We start from the raw sequence: 24,875 nt of genomic DNA on the forward strand, positions 1-24,875 counted from the left end.
TATATGTATTTATACTTTCTTAAGATATTCTGTGTTAAAGAAGGATAATATAAATTCATTTTCTCTAATTTTACTTCAAGTTAAAAAAAAGAAACCTAAAAACCAATACCTATTAGAGTTACATAAGTTGATTATGACTTGCAACCCTCTAAGGCAGTTTAGAATTACCCCATACTTTTCCTTAAAATTGTCTTTTAGTATGGGACTATACTTTTCTCTCTTTAACTTAATAGTAGCAATCTTTTAGAATCTTGAGGAAAAATATGCTATCTGAAGGACAGGGATTTAAAAATATATCTTTTAAATGTTTTATTTTTTATACTGTCAACATAATTATACTTTGTAACTTGCAGCCAAACAATCATGATAGCATGTGTCAGCCCTTCAGACAGAGATTTTATGGAAACTTTAAACACCCTGAAATATGCCAACCGAGCTAGAAATATCAAGAACAAGGTGATGGTCAATCAAGACAGAGCGAGTCAGCAAATCAACGCACTCAGGAGTGAGATCACACGCCTTCAGATGGAAGTCATGGAGTACAGAACAGTAAGCTCATGGGTTTGACTTTGCATGTCGAAGGCTAGCATTTGTGAACACAGTGATGGCTTATATGTATGTATCTTTGGAATTTCTTAACTGTCACAGTAGTGGCTGCTATTTGGTGGGGAGATGGGGTTCTCAAGTTTTTCCTTGTGGTTAACCTTGAATAATATCTGGTCTATCAACTTTACCAATCACTTGTTTTAAAAGGGTTTCCACCCAATCAATTTAGTTAGGGACAAATGCTTCAGAAAAGCTTGTAACAGAGGAAAAATATTCTCTTTTGTCTTGGGGCTGGTCAGGTACAATGACTCTTTGCTTACAAAACTGGTTTTGTCCTTGTACCAAGCATGTGTGCATGTTTGGCTCCTCAACAACCAACAGGCAACTATTTTCCTTCTTTAGGGTAAAAGAATAATTGACGAGGAGGGTGTGGAAAGCATCAATGACATGTTTCATGAAAATGCTATGCTGCAAACTGAAAATAATAATCTGCGTGTCAGAATCAAAGCCATGCAAGAGACGGTTGATGCTTTGAGGACCAGAATCACACAGCTTGTCAGTGATCAGGCCAATCAAGTGCTTGCCAGAGCAGGTATGTGTACGCGGTGGGATGGGCAAGAGATTCACTTCTGGAGGGCAGAGAACATGCCTTGTGTTTGATAATCACCTAGAATACTTGAAGCAGAAATCCCCCAATATATACAGTCGCTGATGTTAAGTTAAATGTATAAAGATTTTATAATAAATTATTATGCAAACAAATGATGCCCTTTGTGTTATCATGTTATCTTACTGTGTGCTTATGTAATTATACTAAGAAAATTAGCTGTGAGAATTGTAAAGCATTGTATTATCATTTCGTTTCCATAAATTCTCCTCCCATCCACCCCATTCTATTTTGTTGAAATCTTAAAGGAGATTTTTAATTTGTATATTTAATTTGCAGGTGAAGGGAATGAGGAGATCAGTAATATGATTCACAGTTATATAAAAGAAATTGAAGATCTCAGGTATAATTTATGTTTTATTATGTGTAATGCACATGCTTCTTTAGGGTTTTACATTGTAGTATTATTGCACTTTGTTGGGCTTATTATTCAGCAAAAGTTCAGAATGGTATTTTAGTACTTCAGTAAAGTTAACTTTAGGGGAATGGGTACTTGCCTTTCCCATGATGTCATCTTCCAAATGCCTTTACTCTGCTCTCTCCCCATATTATCTTTTCATATTAGCCTCCTACACTTATTGTTATACCCTTCATTGGCAGCTTACCCAACCTGACTTACAGGCCCTATATAATTGATGTTGATGAAGTTATCTTTGGAGCCTCCCCTTCCTATGGCTCTAACCCCACCATTTGGGAAAAGCTCAGCATTTGCAAGTAACCTCCAGTTTCCCTTCTACTTTAGCTATTTTTTACATGTAGGTCAGTTCTTCCCTAGTAATTTCCCTGCTTCTCCTTGGCACATATATTAAGTACATATAGTATATCTGGTACATTCATTCATTCATAATTCATTTGACATGCCAAGAATGTTCATTCTGTGTTATGGGCTGGGGGCAAACGGCATATATGAGGAGTTCATGGTTTAGGAGTGGGTGGGTGGGGGAAGATATACCAGTACATAAATGGTTCCACATAGTAAGTAGTAAGTGGAATGACAACATTTAGTAAAACGAATGTCCACATCGAGTGTGGAAATGTGGAGGAGAGCATTAGCCCAGCCAGGGAGAACCAGTGGAAAGGGGATCATGAGCACTAATCATTTCTATGACCTTTTCAGGTTCCATGATTCGTCCCTATAGCTGACCTAGCTGCCTTTTCTTAAAGGAAGACTGCAGTTAGCCTCTTGGGGAACATCTAGTAGTTTAAGTCCTTTTTCTACTAAATTGAAGAGAACAACCTAGGGGAAGAGCCATCTCTCAGAGCTACCCCAAGACTTTCCTATCTTGTATTTACTTTCCCTTCTCCCTGTCCTCCTGCTGTTCTATAGACTGTCAAATTGAAACAAAGTACTGTCACTACAGCGGCAGCCTGGATCCCAAGAATGTTTCAAAAAGTGAAAAAAATAAGCTCAGAGAATTCTGAACACACATACCAGTTTGGTCTGTTGTGATTGTTGCCTTTTGTGGAATTCTTGGTCTTCTTAAGTGTATGTTCCAAGTACTACCTTTTTGGCTACCCTTGGGGCATTGAGCCTGGTCTGCTCAGGAGCCGATCTGGACTTGCAGTCTGTCCTGTCCTGACAGTGCTCTTTCCTGCTTTTGCCAAAGATCTGTTCTCTGACCAATCTTTTCTTATTTTTCACACCCCTTTTTTACCTTCCTGAAACACAACGGATATCTTTGTCTTTCATTTCTAGACATTTTCTTCCTCCTCTTAGCCTGCTTCTCTTTGTCCTTATTTTCTGGACTGATCAGTTGTTAAGACCGGTTCCATGCCTTGGGTCTTGTGCTCCATCCTGCCTCTTGACTCTGTTATTCTAAGGCTATAGCTAGAGTTGGTCTCACTATTGGATAAATAGCCTGACTGGTGTCATATTTCCTGGAAAACTGCCTGGATCATTTCCTCTCCTTCTACTGGAAGCAGAATTTAGTATTTCCCCTTTTGAAGGTCTTGAATTAAGATCATTCTTTAAGTCATTGATAGAGTAGAGATGACTCAGACAGAGGTCCTGAGTTCAATCTGTGATCACATCTTGCCTGGTGTAGGTTAATAGCTTGTTTCACTTTCCCAACTTCTCTTTGATGGCTCTTTAATTAGGTGTGTCCCACCCCAGGGGTGTAGTCTTCTAGAATCCTAGAACTCTACTTTATAATTTAATAATAAATGACATATGTGGTAAGCATAAATGAGCCCTAAATTCAAATTGGATTACCTGGGTTGAAATTTAAGCTTCTGTTTACTAATAAGGTGTGTGACCTTGAACTTAGGAAACCTAACTTCTCTGAACTTCATTTTTTTCATCTATAAAAGTGAGATAATATCTGCTAGGCTCACACACTTATTATGGGGTTCAATAAGCCAATAATATGTAAAATTTCTTAAATTATAAAGCACGGTCAAGATATAGTGTCACTATTATTTAAGTTCGGTTTCTCATGTTCTGTCTTTATATGTTACATCTTTATCCAACTTATATTTTCATTAAAATTTGTCCCAGGAAGGCATCTGTTCATAGCCCTTTAGACTTAACTTTGATGTATTGCCACTTGAGGATATTTATGCTTTTTGTATTGTTCTATTTCAAAATAATAGTTAGCACTTAATAAATTTATTTGTAAACTAATAATAGTCACAGTTTAATCATTATATACTTTTTTTGATTGGAAAATTTTGTATAAAAATTTGGAAAAAAACAAAAGTGTAATTAATATGACTCATATTTTCTTTGTTCCAAAAAATAATGTCAGCATGCTGGTGCATGTCTCTTTAATATTTTTCTTTGAATTTATAATAAAATTTGCTTTAAAAGAGTCTTTTAAAGATATACAGAAATGATTTTAAGTACTTATCAATTTATAAATTAATGACAGGCAAAAATCCACTACTCATACATTAAACAATCTAAGTAAATGTCAAAATGTCTTCTAGTTTCTCTGACTGCCACTATTACCTATTTTATTTTTCACTTCAATATTTTATCCAGCATATTTGAGCAAACTTGACATCACAATGTATATATTGCTTTGCTACCTATTCTTTGAAAGGTGATAATATATTATGAACATTTTTTAATGTTATTAAATATTCTTCTAAAATGACTTGTGCATGTTTCCATCTAGTATCATCTTGTACTTGTAAATGATTTAAATAATCTGCTGCTTTTATATAATTATATTGTTTTGAACTTTTTAATAAGAATAATTATTACTTAAAAATATAGTATTACACAGGAGAGCTTTACATAAATGATATCATTGATCCTTATAACAGTCTTAAACCAAAGAAACAAGTAAAATATAGGCAATAACAACAAAATTGACATCGCCTCCCAGGCGGCATCATGTTGGTTCTGGCTCCGGGCAGTCCTGGGTGTTTGGGAGTAGAGCTCCGCGCCACAGCGTGTCCCTTGGTCCGGCAGCCCTGGGTGTTTGGGAGTGGAGCTCCGCGCCACAGCGTGTCCCTTGGTCCGGCAGCCCTGGGTGTTTGGGAGTGGAGCTCCGCGCCACAGCGTGTCCATTGGTCACGGTGTTTGGGAAGAACAACTGCTAAACCTTTTGCTGAAGAGCCTCTTGCCCCCAACTTTTTCCATTAGTGACTGGGAGCTTGATTTTTTGTGCCACCCAACACTCTCTAATCAATCTGTGGAAGGATTTCTATTTTATTTCTATCTTACAGAGCGAAGAGTAGAGTGCTTTAGAGACGAATCACTTAAGGTCCAGCTAGTGTGGGGCTGACTCACACATACTCACTTTGGTTACCTACGAAGTGGTATGCAGGCCCCAAATGGGTGAATGGGTGAAAGCACAGACAAGGAGAGGAAGAGGGAGGTGTGGTTGCTAAAACCCACCAAAAAGGCAAGCTTTGTGAAAGTGAGCAAGGAGCCCCGGTAATGCCAGTGGTGAAGCATGTGACTGCTAACGAAAAGGTCTGAGGTCCAAACCCACCAACTGAGCCACAGTAGAAAGATGGAACATGTTATTCCATTAATGTTGCGGCCTAGGCCACTCTATAAGGCAGTTCTACTCCATCGTATGATGTCTCTGTGAGTTGGAAATGACTGCACAGTAACGAGTTTATGGTTAACAGGAGAAGGGGACCTTGAAAGGCCTCTAAGCACCAGGACTGAAGAAGCAGTGAGCGTGCCCTTCTCAAATGCAAACTTATTTATTTAGTTTGTAACATTTTATTATTGTACTTTAAGTGAAAGTTTACATAGCAAATTATTTTTCCAATCAATAGTGTATACCAAATGCAAACTTTTAAAATAAGGAAATTAAAAAAATCCTAATTTGTGAAATTATTATATGAATGAATCAATTAAAAGATAGGTCCTTGCTGTTTAAGCTTATTTATGATACTTTAAAAAAATACTTTTACTGGAATCAATACATTCCTATTTATTATACTTTTATTCACACATAACAGTCACTGTTTAATTTTGTGTGCTCAGGCTTTGTGCTATTGTGTGCCATCCAGTTCACTGTGCCTCATATTGACCCTACAGGATAGGGTAGGCCTGGCCTATAGAGCTTCAAAGGAGAGCATGTTAGCACATCTTTCTCCTGAGGCAGCTGGTGGGTTCGAACTGCTGACCTTTCCATGATCAGCCAGTTCATTTATCACTGTGCTGCCAGGACTCTTGGGCTTTGTATTAAATTATGGAAATATGGAAATTGTATATTGTTTTTCACTTTTCTACTGTTCAATAATTATAGTTAAACTTGAGCTTTGAGTTGTCTTATTGATTGAATGAAATTTATCACAGCGTTTTATTCAGAATTTTTCTTAAAACTTACATACAGCTTTTTAAGCATTTTAAAATACTGTAATTGTGGTTCTTCTCACCTGACACCAGATATATAATAAAACAATTTCATTAAATACTGTGTAAGACATTGACTTGAAACATGTAGTCATTCACCAATATTTTTAATACCCTGCCTCTAGTTAGTGCCAGCAGTTTTCTGAATAATCTCAGATAGGTCATGAAAACACACTAGCTGATTAGGTCTTTCAGGGTTTAGCAGTTGCACATTTTCTAGCGCCTTCTGCTTCTTTCTGATCATATGGCAGAGTGCTTAGTAATCCATTCCTGAAGGAGAGTGCTTACTAATATAACTTTGAGGCAAAAATAGCAGGTAGTGTTTCTCCTTTTAGCCTCGTCTCAATTACCATTGTGCCAAAGTGACCTTGGGAATCGATTCTATCGAAGTAGATGGTGGTGCTCTTGATGGTTTGCATTCAGTAGAAGCAGAGAAACTGCCCAGAGGCCTTAGGGTCTCATGCAGTCACCAGAGGCCATGCTCTTTCAGGAGCTCATCGTTCCGTGTTTTCTCATTGCTGGCAGGACGTGCATTAGTCTCCTGTCATTATTAGGGCTGCTTGGGCAGACAAAAGAATGTTTTCAATTCTCAAACTCTGGTTTCCTTGGAGATAGCATTTTTCCCCACACCATATTTAGGAGACAGATGTCTGTGTGCCAGTTAGGGGCAAGTTAGACTAACTATTCATTGCAAAGTTATGGAAATGCTATTATTGGTCAATGAATGAAGAACTGAAAGGAGGGACAGCACGGTGCTTGTATGTTTTATGCTTAAATAATGGCTTTACAGAGCAAGGATACTGGTGCTCACTGATTAACATTCAAGTAATAGAGTTGCCAGTGACAGATATAGAAGATACAGAATTCTTTTAAACATAAAAAATGTGATATCAGATTCATCATAATTCAACGAGGAATTTAAAAATGCCTTAAACTTTAACATTTTTAGTACATTTATTAAAACAAAAGCAAAACTACTTTGTGGTATTGTTGAAATACCTTTTGGAAGATTTTGTAATATGCAGAACAACTCATTTCAAGCATTTGTTTTTTGTGATTGAACTACAGAATGATATATATGTAGTAACTCCCAATTAAAAATAAAGTTATTAAAATTTTTTTCTTTTTAAAATGCTGTTTTATTCACTAGGGCAAAATTACTGGAAAGCGAAGCAGTGAATGAAAACCTTCGAAAAAGCCTGACAAGAGCTACAGCAAGATCGCCGTATTTCAGTGGGTCGTCAGCTTTCTCCCCGGCTATGCTGTCCTCAGACAGGGAGACGATTGAGGTTATAGATCTAGCTAAAAAAGACTTAGAGAAGCTAAAAAGGAAAGAAAAGAAGAAGAAGAAAAGGTAGTGTTATGAAATCATTGCTATAAAAATCTTTATTTCTCTTAGTTTAAGGATATTTTAATTTGAAATTATGAATATAGGTAGCCTCATATATTAATAAATGAAATGCCACTTAACTTACATTTTTAATGGTTTATCTCTTCTTGTGTATAAGAAAAATGAACTTAATTGTAGCCATATGTTAGTGCATTTCATTCAGAGTATGACAAGGTAACATGACTATTAGATACTATTTTATATTTGCTTTAGCAGCTGCTTTTGCACTGCATTCATCTGGCTTTTCTGCAAAGCTTGCTTATCATCACACTCAATGTTTTCATTTCCTTCCATTTTCTAATGCAATTAAGTAGTCTCCTGGAGATGCTAATTCATGTCTAGATTAGTTTAACCAAAGTCTAAACTAATGCATCAGTACGTTGTTTGGTCTCTTCAATATTTTCTTCCGGGCTTCGAATCTGATTATGTGAAGGGTATTTTACTTCAGGCCTTCTCAATATCTCAAATGATGTTACTCAGCTTTTCACCACGGTTCTAGGCGTTCTCTTCTTTGAATCTTAATATCGCCCTCTGAGGTCAGCTGCGTTCAAAGAAGAGTAGGAACATGAACATTTGACTATTTATAATATGTGAGAGCTTAAAAACTCATTAAAAATATTATAGTATTACACATGGATCCTATGGTGCAGTCAAATGATTTCCTGAGATTACATTTTGATCATGTTAGTCAAATTAAAATAAAGCATTTTCGGCTAGATATTCAAAAGGAGGTGGACCTCTCTTTTTGGCAAGTGCTTTGTTATTGAAGAATTACTGTTGACATTGAATGCCTGCTGTTTCGAAGAATTACAGTCTACCTGCTGCTCTGCTCAGTTTATTTAGAAATTTATTGGGGCAACCAGGCATTTATTTCTCCGTCAGTTGATCAAAGCTATTGGAGGTTTAAATTCTTCAAAGGAACTCCCTTGTGTGCCCCTGAGTTAAAAGAATGATTAATTAAAACAAGATATTATACATCTATAGTTAGGAGGCATTGCAATAGAAATTGCATTCTTAAGATATTAATGTCTTAATAGGTGTTTTTCATGGATGGCTGGTTATGGCAGCATTAAGAAATGTGTAATAATTAGCTGTCCCCTTCTAGAGGGCAATTAAAATAGAAATAATGATCTTGGAGTTATTGAAGCTAATGTTACTCAACAAACTACTTGAATGAACATGAAGCTTTCATGCATGACTTCACATTTACTCATAAAATACAAGTTGGTCAAATGTCAAGGGGTATGGCTTGTTTGACAGGGTCTGGGTGGTTGTGTTCATGAATAATAAGTAAGTATAAGCAAGGGTGGGAAGCCTTGCTTCTAACCGGTGCTTACCCACGGCTCATGGCTGTTGAAAAGTAAGTGGTTTGAAACCCACTAACAGCTCCATGGGAGAAATATCTGGCAGTCGCTTCTCTAAAGATTGAGACCCGGCAGTCCCAAGGGGTGGGTCTAATCTATGGTCAAGGTCACTAGCAATTAGAACTGACTAGATGGGATTGGGTTAGGGTTTCATTTTGCACTAAAAAGGAGGTATATTTCTCAAGGTCATGAGCTAAGTTTGGTCTTTGAGGAAAGTTTAAGAAAGTTGATTTAATTAGTTGTTAGGTGTAAATAATGAAAAATAAATAGGGAAACCAATAGAAAGCTGGGCTCTTTTTGAAATTTTTATCATGTGGATAAAAAACAAGAAAAAAAGCCACAGCCATCAGTTGATGCCTCCTCAAAGGGCCCGCATTTAGCGCAGATCTTGATGGGAGTGTCTTTCTTCTGCAGAGCAGGAAGTGGGTCACATGGCTGACCTGGCAGTGAACAGTCCAATGCTTACGAGGTACCACCACGGCTCCTTATCATGTGGTGGATACCCTCTACTCACTGCCATCCAGCTAATTTCAACTCACGGTGCCCCTGGCATAGAGCAGAGAAGACCTGCCCCTGAGCACCCAAAGTGGTGCAGTTTTATCGGGGCAGGAGGCCTCGTGGAGAGGCCAGTGGGTTGTAACTGCTCTCCGTGCACTTAGCAGCTCAACTGGAAACCCACCTGGGCGCCTTTTTAAAACGATATGGATAGGTATCCCGAATTAATACACCTGACTCATGCTGTTTGTTTTGGGATGATTTGAGAATTTTAAACACTTTTGACTGATAAATGATATCAAGGAAAAGATCTTGTTTTTTTTCTTAACCATTGTAATGTATAGATATATCCATTGTATACATTACAATAGCAGTTTCTTCATAGTGAAAAATTCTGGCCATTTCAGCAATAGTGATAGTTGTAATAATTATCTGATGAAAACAACAGTAAATGTTAATACTAAAGAACAACTTATCAGAAAATTGGGTTTGCAAATAAAAATGAAGAAAGCGAATTCCTAACACAAAGTGATATAATTTATAAAAACCACTTTGTGAGGAAAGACTAAATCAAATGAGAGGTGAAAGCCAAGAGTCAGAAAAAGAAACTAATAGTTGCTAAACACTAATAACACTTGCATAGTACTTGATAAAAAAGATGCAGCATCTTTACTCACATCCTGTAGTAAAGCTTTGTAAAATGGGAAACCTATAAAGTGTGATGCGAAAATAGAAAAAGATGCTTGTATATGATAAACATGACAATTTTAAAACTTTGGATTCAGCTTATATGTTTATGACTACTCCATAAATTTGTAGAATTTAATGGAACTTCCAGATTCTAGTAAAGTGTAGTGAAGTCACACTCCAGTAAAAATGCCATTTTGGATTAAAAATGAAAACCAATACTATTTTACTCTGCTTGCTAAGACATTTTATTCCTCACCTTCGATCCTTGTGACTTTTAGTTCAAGCTAATGCACAGTCCAAGGATCCATGTTGGTACCGTGATTCAAAGCTCGACTCCTAACCGAATGATTCAAATGCACGAGTTGCTCCTGGTACAGATTGCAGCCTTGGCAAACGCTAGGGGGGCAATTCTACTCTCTCGAATGGAGTCTCTGAGCTGAACCAAACTTGACAGCAACGGGTTTGTACTTAGTATACATTCCTTTCATAAATCTAGACACGTTATCACTTTACCAAATGCTTATCTACAAGTTGAAACAACAAAAACGGATACACAACGAGTTCCAGAAATCGGTAGAATGATAGTGGCGTTCCTAAATTCCCTGCTTAATCTTCCTCAGGAACTCCTTAAGAAATCCAGCTTTCATTTGGCTGGATTGTCTTTGGTTAAGACGTATTTTACGTCTCACATAGATTTATTTTTTAACTTGGGTTCTGCCTCAACCTTAGACAGCCAAAAAATTCAATTACAATGTACTTGTTTGGAACTTGAGCTTAGTTGGTTTTTTTGGTTTTCCTTTTCTGTAAAATGTCATAAAGGCCTACTTGCCAGGTATCTTGTCTTGTTCACATTAAATAAATTTTACTCACTGTACAATAGGGTAAGAGCAATGCAGAAGGAAGTTGCACAGATGTAGGCTTGACTTTGGGGAAACGCTGAATTTTTGTGTTGGGCATTATTTTTATCCTGTCTTTTGTGGATTTGTGCCCGTGGTGCCTGGAGCCCTCTGCTATCCACATCTCAGGTGCTTCTGCTCCCTATCAAAATTGCCTATTTTCTTTGCTCAGTTCCTTAAATTTTAACTCAAAGTCAAAACCTTTTGATGAAAAGAATTCATACCAGTGGGAAGGACTGCTAGGGAGGAAATATCCTTTCTAGGATGTTTATAATTTTGAAAAAAGATGCCAGCAATTCAAATGACCAAATTGTAGATAGTATAGCCAATTGAAGAAGGAAACAGCCAACTGACCAAGCAACCAAGCAGTGACCATGAGACAGCAAACAATGCAGGGAAAATATGTCCCGTTTTCTTTAGACTGCGAGCTTCTGAAATTTACCTGGGGCTTCCATCTGGGGCTCTAGTGCTCCTAAAACGTCCCAGCTCTTGTAGCAGCTTCCTGCCCCCCATTGAATCTACAAGTTCTTGAGCGTCTCTGCGAGCTTTACTTTGCTTTGCTTTGTGTTTTGGTTGATTATTATTGTTTCGGTTGAGAAAGTTGATAGGGAGAGTTGAACGTAGGCCACATGCAGGCCAGAAGCTGCTTTTGTGTTTAAGGAGAATGTACAAATTTTGTTCCACATGAAAGTTTCAACGTCTTTTGCATTTTTTAGTCTGTATAAGAGCTAATATGAGGGTTTTAAAATTTGCTTTTTCCAGATCATGTGCACTTGTTTACTGTTGAATAGTAAAATAACCAAAATGTGTAGATAGTAAGAAAACAAGAGAGTACCAAGGATTATGGGTCCCCTGTTTACCAGATTAGGAGCCCTGGCAGCATAGTGGTTATGCATTGGGCAGCTAACTACAAGGTCAGCAGTTCAGAAACCACCAACCACTCCACCAGGTTTTCTGCTTCTGCAAAGAGTACTGCCCTTTCCTGTAGGGTCACTATGGATCAACATTAACTAGATAGCAATGAATTTGGTTTTGTGGTTTATTAACCTGATTATCTGCCTCTGAATGACTAAAATGATTCCATTGCTATTTATCAATTACACATACATAAAGATAATTTTCAAGATTTGACATATTCTCTTTTTTTATATAGAAGTAGAATTGTGATAGAAATAAATGAAACAAAACTCTATTCCCCTAAGTTGTCAGAATATTAGTTTATTTCTCTATCTCTTCTTTTTGAAAAATAGATTGCAATAATTATTAAAGAGACAAGGGGGCATCTAAAGTTTTCATTAATTTTCAACTTATGTCATCCATACATATTATGTAGAATAAGCAAAAATTCTTATCAAAAATGGAAAATTTAGGTTCTTCACCATGGAACCTTTGAGCCATTCATTATAAATCATTCTTATGACATACACCTGGATTAGACCAAAAAAATGTATTTTGGGGAATGTTTATATAGATAAAGAAAACTTACACATCAAATATATTTTTTGGATATCTAGCTTTAAATGACTTGAAATATAAAACAAACTTTACTCATCCCTCAGACTGTACTATATTGGTATTTAGAGGTGTTGGGTTGAAACTTTAGAAATATACAGATTTCTTTTTTTTTAATTATCATTTTATTGGGGGCTCATATAACTCTTATTACAATACAGATTTCTTACCTGATAACTTTACCCTTCTTTTTCAAGCTACTATGATAGACATTTTGACCGCTGATTAATATCATTTTATACACTTCTTTCTCAGAGCAATTGCTAAATTTCTTCTTATAGTAGTAACATATAAACTGATTGGAAAAAAACCCCCACAGACCAGCAAACAACAAAAATTTCATGTGAACACAGATGTTATAAAGTGGAAATGAAAAAAAAAACTTGATAAAATATTATAGAAGCAATCTATTCATTTAAAAATATTGATCATTCATTGAGGATTTTGGAATTCTAAGAAGCATGCTATAGTATAATTGCTATTTTGCTTAATCAGAACCTAGCATATCTACATGGCAAATATTGGTATTCAGTACATTCCATTGAGTAAAGGTCCCCCAGTTTGTGTATAAAATATCCTTTAAAATATATTTCAAAGGCCCAATCTGCATATTTATTGCCTTATTTTCTGATTAAAAATAGTCTACTAATGGAAAGTACTACATTTCTCCTTTTATTGCCATCTTTGCCTTAGTTATGCCCTTTTGCTAACTAGCTTGTAGTAATTAGAACACTAAATTATTTAATCCCAATATTATGAGTTTTTTTCAATAAAGAAATTATAGTTTTTCACTGATACCATAACAACCACTTTCATTTTCATAATATAATTCCATCTATAATTTTGAAGTAGGATTTTCTTTAGATTTAATGATGTTTATATGTGGTATATTGAAACAGAAAATTAAAAGTTAAAAGTAGTGTCCAAATTTGTAGTGTTAATGGTGCTATCATATTATCATATATAGGCATTACTTTTTTGATGCGTTTTAAATGATGCCACTGAAACAGCTTTTGTAACGGCTTTAGAGGGCGAGGCCATCATGGAAAGTGGGTGTCTTGGTGGGAGAGGGGATGCCAAGGTAATTGATCTATTTCAGAATTTTTAAAAAGCAACAACATCTGAACAGCTGTACAGTTTATTGCTGATTAATTTGAACTGATAGTCTCTCTACTCTTCTTAGATACAAGCTGCTTGTTTTTCTACTTACTTTTTTACTCATACAAAATGTATTGCCTTTTTACTGTGCATTGTCCTTTAATAATATCTTTTAAAATTTATTTTAAAGTCTTCAAGCTCATGTGTCATTTTTACCTTCTTATCACTTTCGCTTTTTACTGTCTGGTTTGTCCTTCATTGGCTTGGCCTTCCAATACTGTGCCTCGTGATTTTGAAGGCTACAGAAACTTGAGGAAAGCAATCGAGAAGAAAGAAGGTTGGAATATTTTCCAGGTTTTTAATTAAAATGTCATTTAAATACTAAGTTGCCATTCACAAAGAAATGTGTTCTAGAATTATAGATTGTTTCAGATTAGATGAGCTGGGTGCTCCTAAAAGGAATGACTATTTTAAGGATAAAAATAACTGGAAAATAAAACTTTGCTTTCAAAGAATAAAACCCTCACTAGTTATATGAATTAAAGTTCAGGTAATTTCATGTACTTTCAAACTAAGTCCTCATAATTTTGGTGGTGACTTAACTTTTTTAAGCTGAACATTTTGACTTGTTAGAACAAAACTCAATACTTCTGTATCTTCAGAAACTTGCGAGCAGAGTGAGGAGTATTACATGGGTGGGAATTGGCATTTTGTGATAGCACCTGCAATGTCATGTGGCCTTCCTTCCTTTCCTCTTCCACATTTGGTCTGATCTTTATTGGAAAACAACATAAATGCCAACAAAGGGAGAGAAACGATGGCCGTAGGAGGAATATGTTTCACCAGGCATTCTCAAGGTTGGACTAGAAAAACAACTTTTACTCTTAAACAATCAAGATATTCTCTCTCTCTCTTTTAGCACTTGAAATTTGAGTAGTATTTAGGAACATATTTCTGAATTCTCCATAAGTAAATATCTGTATTTTAACAATTTGCATCTGTAGTTAATTAAGTAAGGAACAATGATCATTTTACTTCCTCATAACAGAAGTCTCTTTCATATATTTTTCTAAACAAATATCCAAATTCTATAGATGAGATAATCAAGAGGGAAAAAATGAAGTACCATTTTAGAAATTACATTTTTTTACTTACAGTAAACTTTTGAGAACATTTACAAGTCCACAATAAAGTATATTAATATTGTACTTTAAGTATCTGAAAATGTAGTTATATTTTCTTTAAACTATTCTATAATTTCTATTCCATAATTATTTTGTATACATTATATAGTATGCTGAGTTTCTATAATTATATAATACAATTTCCCTGAAGTATTCTATATTGAGATTATACAGTAAAACCTGTAAAAACTGGAAACTATGTGAAGCAGAAACTTCTTAGAGAAGGAAAACCCTAATCTTCCCTACTAAAATGAGCAGTACACCGGCGGTAAGAGGGCCCTCTGGCCAAGCTGGAATACTGGTGAGACTTGGAAAAACACGAGGGGCCCCTCGAGATCCAGCTCTCACAAGCTCCACTGTCATCTCACTGTCAACACGGCCCACGTTGACCTTTGGGGAATTATGTTTATCCTTCAGATTATATTAACACATTAAAATAATAATATTTATTCTGTTTTGAAACATCAATCTAGTCATAGTTAAAGTAGTATCTGAAAGTATTTTTACACCTTAAAATATTCAAGTCTTTTAGGTTACTTAATAAATGGAATATAGTATATGGTAGTTTGCTATCCTCAAACAATGCTTCTTAGTTGTATGTGTGCCTACAAATCACCTTGGGAGTTTATGAGGGTCAGTGTGGTGAGTCAGTAGGAATGAGATGGAGTCCGAGATTCTGCATTTCTAACAAGCTCCTGGGCAGAGCACAGGCTTCCCAGACTATGAACAGAACTTAGGCTGCAGCTCCTGGAATACTGGCCTAGGGGTCAGCACACCTGGCTCCAGTCCACTTGAGTCTGTTAACTTCCCTAGGCCACAGTTTCCTTTTTTGTTGTCAGATGAAAGGGTTAAGCCTCATGATTGATACGCTCTTTCTGGCTCCAAGATTCTGGTTCTATGTATGTATTAAAGTACGAGCTTATTATCTTCCTTTGCTGCTTATGTAGTTGTTTTAGATATCAGCTTGTCTTAGATTGCTGAGAAAAACTTAAATATTTAAGGTACAGGTAGTCTCTGGGTTTGGGAAAGCCAGAACTCCTGATTTATGTACAATTCACATTTGTGAATCAACCCCATAAAGCCTATTCTATCAAATGTTCAGCACAATGGTTCATGGGAACAAATGGTCACTATTTTGTGACACGCATCAAAACAATATTATTGTTACTGTATTATGACATTTAAGGTGTTTTCACTGTATTTGGAAGTGTTTCTATAAGGTGTTTTCAGTGCATAGGAAAGTATGCTATATCCTTAGAAAACATTTTACTAATTGGCATTAGAAATGGCCATACCTGTTTCAAGTTATGTACAAAGTCATAATTAACAGATTAGGAATGGGGCTCATACCAATTCAGTGGCTGCCTGTACAATAAGTATTAAGTCCACATATATTTTGAAGTCATGCATTCTAAAAGTGATTTGTAAAGTGAAATGAATAGTGTAAATCTAAAATGGGTGATTTTTGCTTTAGAAAGTAGCATGAAAAACTTAAACATTATCAGTTAACTCAATATATAAGTGACAGGGATCATTTGATAAGTTGGATATTGGTGACTTGGAAGGAGCAGGGTGGTGGCCTGGATCAAATATTCAGGATAAACTAGTTGTGTGTATAAACTTGAGGCAAAGAGGATTTGAAGCCACAAAGGAACCACAAAGTTGGGGCTTGAATAACAAAAGAACCAGCAAGACAGAAAACTCCCTGCTATAGGAGAGGAACAGAAAGCACTAACAGTGGGAAGGAGGGAGCCAGAGGGACTGTGTTCTAGAAGGGCAGCTCGCCTTTTAAATTTCTGGTTACCTAAAGCCTGCCTGTTCCTAGCCTTAACCCTTATGCTGAGAGCTAAAGTATTTGAGTGCATCGTGCTAGCTTTCTAATGGGATGATTGCAATTTCAACTCTCTGTAAGCGTAGGTGTCTAAAGAGTTCTTGCATTTGTATTTGACAGAAGGTAGAGAAATCTCACTTACTATTGTTTTATCAGTGTCACAGTGCCTCACATTTGTAGGGTTTTATAAGATACCAAGTTTTTGTTTTCTTTTTAAACCAACAGATGATTCTTTGCAAAATTCCTCCAAAGTAGGTGTACTGCTGAGGCTTTTATTTTCTTTAATATCACCTTTGTGGTTACAGTCACGCTAATTTTGTAAGCTGAACAATCCAGGAGTAAAACAATCACAAACAAAAGAGCTCTGACGCTCTCCTCTTCTCTCTTCCCTAGAGAACTTACAATGTTTGCTCTTCGAAACGTACTAAGATATAGCCTAGCCAAGTGATACTTACTTTTGTTCTCACTCACTGCCAAAAAGAATCAATTCTGACTCACAGCGACCTGACAGGACAGGGTGCAAAGGCCCTTGTGGGTTTCCGAGACTGTAACTCTGTATGGTGTACAAAGCCTCATTGTTCTCCTCGGAGTGGCTGGTGGTTTCAAACTGCTGACCTTGCTGTGAGCAGCCTCACGTGTAACCGCTGTGCCACTAGGGCTCCCCTTTAACTCTTGAGCTTGACTTTCTCAGGAGGTATTACCTACCTCTGGGGGTGTCGTGGTTACGTGGGGGCTTCTAGCCACAACGTTAGCAGTTAAAACCACTGAGGGAGAAAGCGGGGGCTTTCTACTCCCTTCAAGAGTTACGGTCTTGGACCCTCAGAGGCAGTTTTACCCTGTCCGATTGGGTTGCTAGGAGTCAGGATCAGCCGGATGGCAGTGAGTTTGAGGTTATTAAGATCATATCCTTGTATACTTTCTTCACATTTAAAAGTAGGTATTACTTTGAACATCAGTATTTTAGTTTTTCCAAAGGTTGTACAAAATCACTAGAATTTTTATACATAAACAGAAAAAATAAAATAAAAATTTTAGCCTAGAAGCTGAAAATAAGCTCAGTGTTAGAACAACTATTTAATGTAGCAGAGTGTCTGAAATGAATGGTTGCTGTTATGAATCTCTTTTAATAAAGCTCTTGCTTAGAGAATTCTATTTGGAGAATATTTCCTCACTTGCATATTCTGAATTTTAAAATTCTGAAAATTTTAAAAAAGATTAATAAAGTTGTAACATACACATAAAGCTACTTTTATATGTAGATTCATTTAGAGTATGTTTTCCTAAATCCATTTAACTTGATTAAATGTATAATTGTAGTGAACATAAGTTTTATATATAGTTGATCATGATTTTTAAACCCCCAAAAGATCAATGTGATCAAAATGTGCAAAAATTGCTCACTTTAGAGACAGGTCAGGGCCCCCATGAGTCAGCTGTGACCTTTACTGGACACCTTTGTGTAGGTATGCTGTGGTCCTAGGTGACCCCTGAGAATGCTTCCGGTTGTACAGGGACTCTTCGTGTAGGCCCTGGAATTTCTTACTGGTCGAATCCAGTTTTGGAATGCCAGGGTCTGCTTTCTGTGACTGTGAAAGGGTCTCGTCCTTTACTGTCGGGGTGGTCTAGGAAAAGGGGCCTGTGCTACTACTGGAAAGAGCGCTGGGTAGTCTTAGGGCTTTAGCCAGTGTAGGCACATTTGGGGGGCAGCTTTATTTTGGATTTTTATGTATAGCTATTCTTAAAATTTATTTGGATATCAATAACAATGCGATCTTTATCTTTTTGTGTTTAGGTGAGAACATTTTGATGTATTTAGATTAGAAACAAAAATGCTTTCTTTGTTTAGATTGTTTTCCCCCTTTGAATTTAGATTGCTTTTGGTTGTAGGCAATTGCTATGACTCAGTTTAGCTGTTTCAGCAGGTCTCATGCTTCAGGGTATAAACTATTGCTCAGTGTTTCTAGAAAATAAGCTTTCCCCATGAGAAAAACACCATACAATTCATTGAATGACGAATTCTATGTTCCTCTGAAGCATAAGATATTATAAATATGTTAAATCAGACAAGCAACTTGTTTGTTTTATAAGCACTTGACATTGTTTAAAACTCTGGGGGGATGGGGCCAGTGAACACTTTCCCTCCCTACGTTAACACTGTATGCTTATGTTTCTTTCTTTAGTGGGACCGGGAAAGAGGATCATACTGACACTGATCAAGAGAAGAAAGAAGAAAAAGGCATTTCAGAAAGAGGAGACAATGAACTAGAAGTGGTAAGTGTAAAAGTTAGTCACTGGGTTAAGTTGCTCTTGGGTGCAAGTAACCGGATATAAAGGTAGGAAAGGGAAGTAGTTCTCATTCACATAATGTAAACTTGCCACGAGTGTTCCTTTTCTTCTGAAACGTGAGCAATAAAATATTGGCAACTCTCAAGCTTGTGTACTGTGAAACTATTTGGTGGGGGTGAGGGGAAAATGATAGAGATTATGAGACATAACAAGTAGTATTTGAGTTAAGACAAAATTACTATTCAAAAACTTTAAAATCCTAAAGAGAGTTTTAATTGAGTAAAGGTTAAATTTTTGTTCTTTGGTATTTTAACAGTCCCTTTTATGAGGTAATGCATTTCCTCTGTTAATATTGTCTTATTTTCACAACTTGTGTTTTAGGAAGAAAGTCAAGAAGTAAGCGATCATGAGGAGGAGGATGAGGAGGAGGAGGAGGAGGAAGATGATATTGAAGGGGGTGAAAGCTCTGATGAATCAGATTCTGAATCAGATGAAAAAGGTGCTTGCCACTTCCTACATAAAATCTTTGCGGGAACTTGTTTAAATTATGACAAAAATATTTGATATTCTGCTTTTTTCCTTGTGAAAAGTAACTTTAAGAATGATTTCTTAATTTGTTTCTTAAACAAACCAAAATGATTTGTTCTTGAGGTTATACTCAGCCAAATGTACATCAAGTCAACAATTTCTACATGTACAATTAAGTAACATGCGTACATTCTATGAGTTGTGCACCACTCACTCCCTTGTTTTTGGAATTGTTCATTCCCTATTAACATAAACTACTGCTCCTTACGTTTCTTACCTGTACCTTCAAGTTGTTGGGTCAATTTGATCCCATATAGATATGCCTTTTATTTTAAAACTTCTTAATTGTGAATGGGAGCTCATATGATATTTGTCCTTTCATGATTGATTTATAGAGCAGAGTACCAGTTTTGCATTCAGTAATTCATGCACATATGTTTATAGATAGACCTTAACAGTGCACAGTGCTCAAGGCAGACATTTTTTAATGAAAGCTAAACTGCAGTTTGGCTTGAAGAGGGCTCCAGAAATATTTTTGACTTATGGTTAAAGATTTTTGGATAAAGCAATCATTTCAGGAATTCATCCAGCACCTCAAGTCCGGAGTCAATGAGATTAGGAAATTTCGTCCTGTGTTTCCTTTCTTTGGATCAGGATTCTTCTATAGAATCTTTGTTCAAAATGTCCAGTAATGGTAGCTGGATACCATCCCGTCCTTCTGCTCTTATAGGAAAGGATGTAGTTATCCAGGAAAACAATTAGTTATGCAATCACTTCCTCCTAGTCTTGACTCTCCCTTCTTCCTCAATTGCTTCTGGTCAAGAGAGATCAATCATATACAGTAAAATCTGCAAAAGCTAACTCATATATAGCAGAAACTTGCCTGAAAAAGAAAACCCAAATGTTTTCCACTAATAGATAACACTAGAAGATTAGTAAGGCTGAACCCTGTGAAGAGTGGAAAACTTCCTAGACGGAAAATACGGCAGTTCCAGCATGTCATGGAAAGCTTCCCAGCCCCAGCAAAACAAGGCAGACGCTGTCTGTCACTGCTCTCCCAGGTCTCACTGCTCCTCGCATGGCTGTGTGTGAGCTCCTAAGACCTCGGGCACTATGCAACAAATGAGGAGGTGGAACCAAGCACTGAACATGTTATTCGGTCAGTTAACTGGGATGTCCCATGAAATCATGACCCTAAGCTTCAAAACCTAGGAACCATGAGGTGTTTGGTTTTCCATAAGCAGCCTCGGCAGCTACTTTTGTTGTAAATAGGTCCATCACACAATCCAGCGTTTTACCTTATTGACAACAATGAACCTTAATCACTTGGCAACCCTGTCTTTAATCAATGCAATTTTTCCATTACTGTAAACTGAACTCCACTGCCCTCCTCTCTCAGCCATTAAGACCCTTTGATTTCTATACATTCGCCTGTTCTTATCTTTTTATATAAATGAACTCATATGGTATTTGTCCTTTCATGATTGATTTATTTCACTCAGCATAATGCCTTTCAACTTCATCTAGATTGTACTATGTATGAAGGTTTTGTTTCTCTTTTTAGCTGTATAGTATTCCATTGTATGGATGCACCATATTTTATTTATTCATTTATCTGTTGATGGTCATGGAGATTATTTCCACTTTTTGGCTATTATGAATAGAGCTGTAATGAATATGCTCAAAAAACCTCATTGCCATCAAATAAATTCTGACCCATAGTAAGCTTATAAGACAGAGTAGAACTGCCTCTGTGCTTTTGTGCTATAAATTTTTGTAAATAAATCAAGATAGCCTCATCTTGATGGGTTAGAACTGCTGACCTCGGGGTTAGTAGACCAAAGCACTATGCCATTATGCCATCAAGCTTCTCTGCAATAAACAGGAATCCAAGAATCAAACCCAGTGCCATTAAGTCGATCTGACTCATCACGACCCTGTAGAGCAGACAAGAACTGCCCCTCTGTGTCTGAGAGTGTACCGTAGTGGAACACCTCAGCTTTCTCCCAAGAGGCTGGCGGTTTCTAAATGCTGACTGTTGAGTCTTTTTCCCCAAGGGTTTTGAATCTGCACATAGTAGTAGAATTGCTAGGCCATATGGAAAATAGCTTTCATGACTCTGAATTTACATGTGCCCTGTAAGGCTAATGTGTTAAGCATATGAAGCCTTTCTGCCCTTACTGGATTGATTAATTTTCTATAATTTCAATTCTTAAGTAGTACAGTTAGGATCTGCTGTTCCTGATAATATGGGTAGTCTTTATCTTGCTCACCCTTTTAATTTGTGATTTTCCAGGACATTTTTCTTATAGCTGCCAACTGCATTTCTGGTTATAGTTGATGGTTTTCAGGCTTTTGCCTGAAAGCTAAAATTATGATCTTTTGGCCTAGTCTCAATATTTTTTATTTTCTTCTTTTATAAATAGCCAATTATCAAGCGGACTTAGCAAACATTACTTGTGAAATTGCAATCAAGCAAAAGCTGATCGATGAACTAGAAAACAGCCAGAAGAGACTGCAGACGCTGAAAAAGCAGTATGAAGAGAAGCTAATGATGCTGCAACATAAAATTAGGGACACTCAGCTTGAAAGAGACCAGGTGCTTCAAAACTTAGGTAAGAAATGTATTTAATTCAAATGAAATTCAAACTAAATTGCCATGTTTTTTGTTTTCTTTTCCTTTAGAATAAAAAATGCCAGAAGTCAGTCACACACACACACACACACACACACACACAAACAACCTAGACCTAATGTCCTTGAGTTTTTTTGGCTAATCGTGAAACTAATGTGATAGAAATGAAATGTTAATTTGCCCCACTATTTTAAATACTATCCTTCATATTTCAGACTGGTAGTTGTATAGTATTTAGGCCAATGCTGTGGTTATTTTAAAAGTATTTGATTTGTGCTTACGCCATTTTTTTCCCAACACAAATGAAAAAGACCACTTCAATAATCATTAAGCCAGATAAGAGTTGGTAATAAAAGACATAGTGGTTGAGCAGCACACTGGTCTCCCGAGTTCTGTGTTTGGTAGGTCACACTTCTCTAAGGCCTTCGTTCAATACCTGTAAAATAAAATTCCATGCCTCATACAAAGCCAAGCAAAACTATTTTGGTCATTTAGGCTCCGTGGAATCTTACTCAGAAGAAAAAGCAAAAAAAGTTAAGTCTGAATATGAAAAGAAGCTTCAAGCCATGAATAAAGAACTGCAGAGACTTCAGACTGCCCAAAAAGAGCACGCAAGGTTGCTGAAAAACCAGTCCCAATATGAGAAGCAATTGAAAAAATTACAGCAGGATGTGATGGAAATGAAAAAGACAAAGGTATGGATTACATTTTCCATTCACGTTTAAAGAGGAGGATGTTTGTGTCATTTGGGACAAGAGCCACCAATTATCATGGTTCTCCCCATATTCAATAAAAGGTAACCTGGTCTTTTTTTCCCTATAAATGATGCACTTCCCTTAGGCAATTAGAAATTGTTTTCTTGAGTCATCTCTCATCAAAGCCTTTCATCCGAGTAGCTGAAAATAATATGGTCATCAGGACTTCTCTGTCATTAATGGGTATTTCTCCTCAAACATTTGTATAAGATTATCAAAACTACAAAATATTTCAGAACTAGAGAAGTACATGGATAATAGCAGAATGAATACTACTCAATTGTACTATTGAATTTAATAAATTACAGATTGCCGATGCACTTGTGCATCTTTTCATGACCTTATTTCCCTTTTCTCAAGGGGAATTATCCAGAATTTAGAGTTGATCATTATTATGCACCTTGTTGTTATTGTGAGATCAATTACTCTTTTACAATTGACATGAAAATCAATGCAGTTTTCTCAAACAGCAAATATGGAAAGAATTTAGGAAATAACATCTGTTTGGTGCTTGCTATGGGCCAAGCACTTTTATAAGTCCTCTCCAGACATTAAGTCATTGAATCTTCTGAGTAAGGCAATTCAACAGAGCTATCATCTCCATTTCATAGAGGAGAAAACCAAGGTCAAGAGAGGTTAAGTTGCTCATTCAAGATCACATAGCTTCTGTTAATAAAAAAACATTCATTTAAATTGTGGATAATCAAGCATTGCCTATTAAAAAAGCATACACAGAACACAGAGCAGTTGGATAGATATAAAGCTTCTGTAATAGATCTGCAAAAATAAGAACGGCGTAATTAAAAGTGTGCAGCAAAACTCATATTGGCATGTGAAGTATTCAGGATCTAAGAATTTAATTCCATATTTGTTACTTATTTAGTAAGTACTCTGGTAGAATAACTTCAAGAGATTTGTGTGCCTGATTTTTAGGTTCGCCTCATGAAACAGATGAAGGAAGAACAAGAGAAGGCGAGATTGACAGAGTCTAGAAGAAACAGAGAGATTGCTCAGTTGAAAAAGGATCAACGTAAGAGAGATGTGAGTGGACTTTTAATTTTCAGTTCTGTCAGACTAAAGGCGCACCAGTGGTGTAGTAGTTAAATGCTTGGCTGCTCAGAGGGTTGGTTCAAGAAAAAGACTTGGTCTGTTCTCATAAAGATCACAGTAGGGAAAGCCCTCTGGGGCATTCTGCTCTATCACAGGGACTTGCTCTGAGTGGAAAATCAACCTCCCAGTCCCTAATAAATAATATATAGAAATCATGTCACTGGAGATGATTGCTTAATACACAGAAGATAATTTCTTGATCATTATACCTCTTTCATTCAAGTTGAAGATAAATTTTATTTGAGGCTTATTTCTTTGACAAGAAAGGATAACATGTCAAAGAATCACTAGTTCTCTCAAGAAAGCCTTAGGAACTATGTTCGGTGTTAAATAAGAGTCATTTTAGGATGGCTGCAAAGAGCTTCATACTGGAGATCTTACAAACATTTCTGAGAGTGTAAATAGGCCTCATTAGACGAAGCTTCATTAAGAACTGTGAAACTGAGCAGCCGATATTAAGGGCTCAGGTGGAAGGCAAGTGTTTTGAGAATGATGATGGCAGCAAATGTACGTATGTGCTTGACACAATGGATGTATGTATGGATTGTGATGGGAATTGCACGAGCCCCTAATTTTATGGAATTCTATGATAGCTCTATTAACTCTGAATAAAATGGTTTTGAGAAAATCCAAATATTTGAAATGACAACACTTTGTGATATATATTGAATACAATAAAATACTTTTTATGTTAAAAAATAAAAGAGGCAGATGGGAAAAAATAACAAGGTAGAAAAGTATATATATGGATAGATGACCTTTATGTTTATGACTATATTTATTGATTTTTTTCCCCTTACACAACAATGAGTTAGCATGACTCACTGATACTGAGGGTGGGGGTTGGGGAGGGAAGGAGCGCATCAGTACCTTTTTAGGATGTGTTTGTCACATTTGACCCCGGGCAGTTTAGATTTTATTTACACCAGTATATTTACTGAAGTTAGGAATAAGCACATTTTAATTCTTTGCCTCTTATTTGTCCCCTAAACACTAAAAATAATTCATATGCAGTGTCTCACCTCAGTTTCTGCAGGTGATTAATTCCAGGACACCCCACTAGACC

The 24,875-nt window shown here is 36.5% G+C and overlaps 1 protein-coding gene across 1 annotated transcript in view; it reads left to right on the forward strand.

Moving 5' to 3' along the window:
* The window catches only part of KIF21A (kinesin family member 21A), a 90,311-nt gene that overhangs the window by 19,655 nt on the left and 45,781 nt on the right, over window positions 1-24,875 (forward strand). Inside the window, exons 8-17 of the mRNA XM_004700206.2 lie at window positions 354-549; window positions 949-1,138; window positions 1,493-1,556; window positions 7,186-7,389; window positions 13,779-13,817; window positions 18,676-18,766; window positions 19,163-19,280; window positions 21,736-21,924; window positions 22,440-22,639; window positions 23,633-23,740. Of these exons, the coding sequence (XP_004700263.1) occupies window positions 354-549; window positions 949-1,138; window positions 1,493-1,556; window positions 7,186-7,389; window positions 13,779-13,817; window positions 18,676-18,766; window positions 19,163-19,280; window positions 21,736-21,924; window positions 22,440-22,639; window positions 23,633-23,740 (1,399 nt within the window). The remainder of the gene's footprint in view (window positions 1-353; window positions 550-948; window positions 1,139-1,492; window positions 1,557-7,185; window positions 7,390-13,778; window positions 13,818-18,675; window positions 18,767-19,162; window positions 19,281-21,735; window positions 21,925-22,439; window positions 22,640-23,632; window positions 23,741-24,875) is intronic.

Source organism: Echinops telfairi, unplaced genomic scaffold, assembly GCF_000313985.2.
Source record: "Echinops telfairi isolate 266 unplaced genomic scaffold, ASM31398v2 ScPeMD7_7406;HRSCAF=8444, whole genome shotgun sequence".
Taxonomy (NCBI): Eukaryota; Metazoa; Chordata; class Mammalia; order Afrosoricida; family Tenrecidae; genus Echinops; species Echinops telfairi.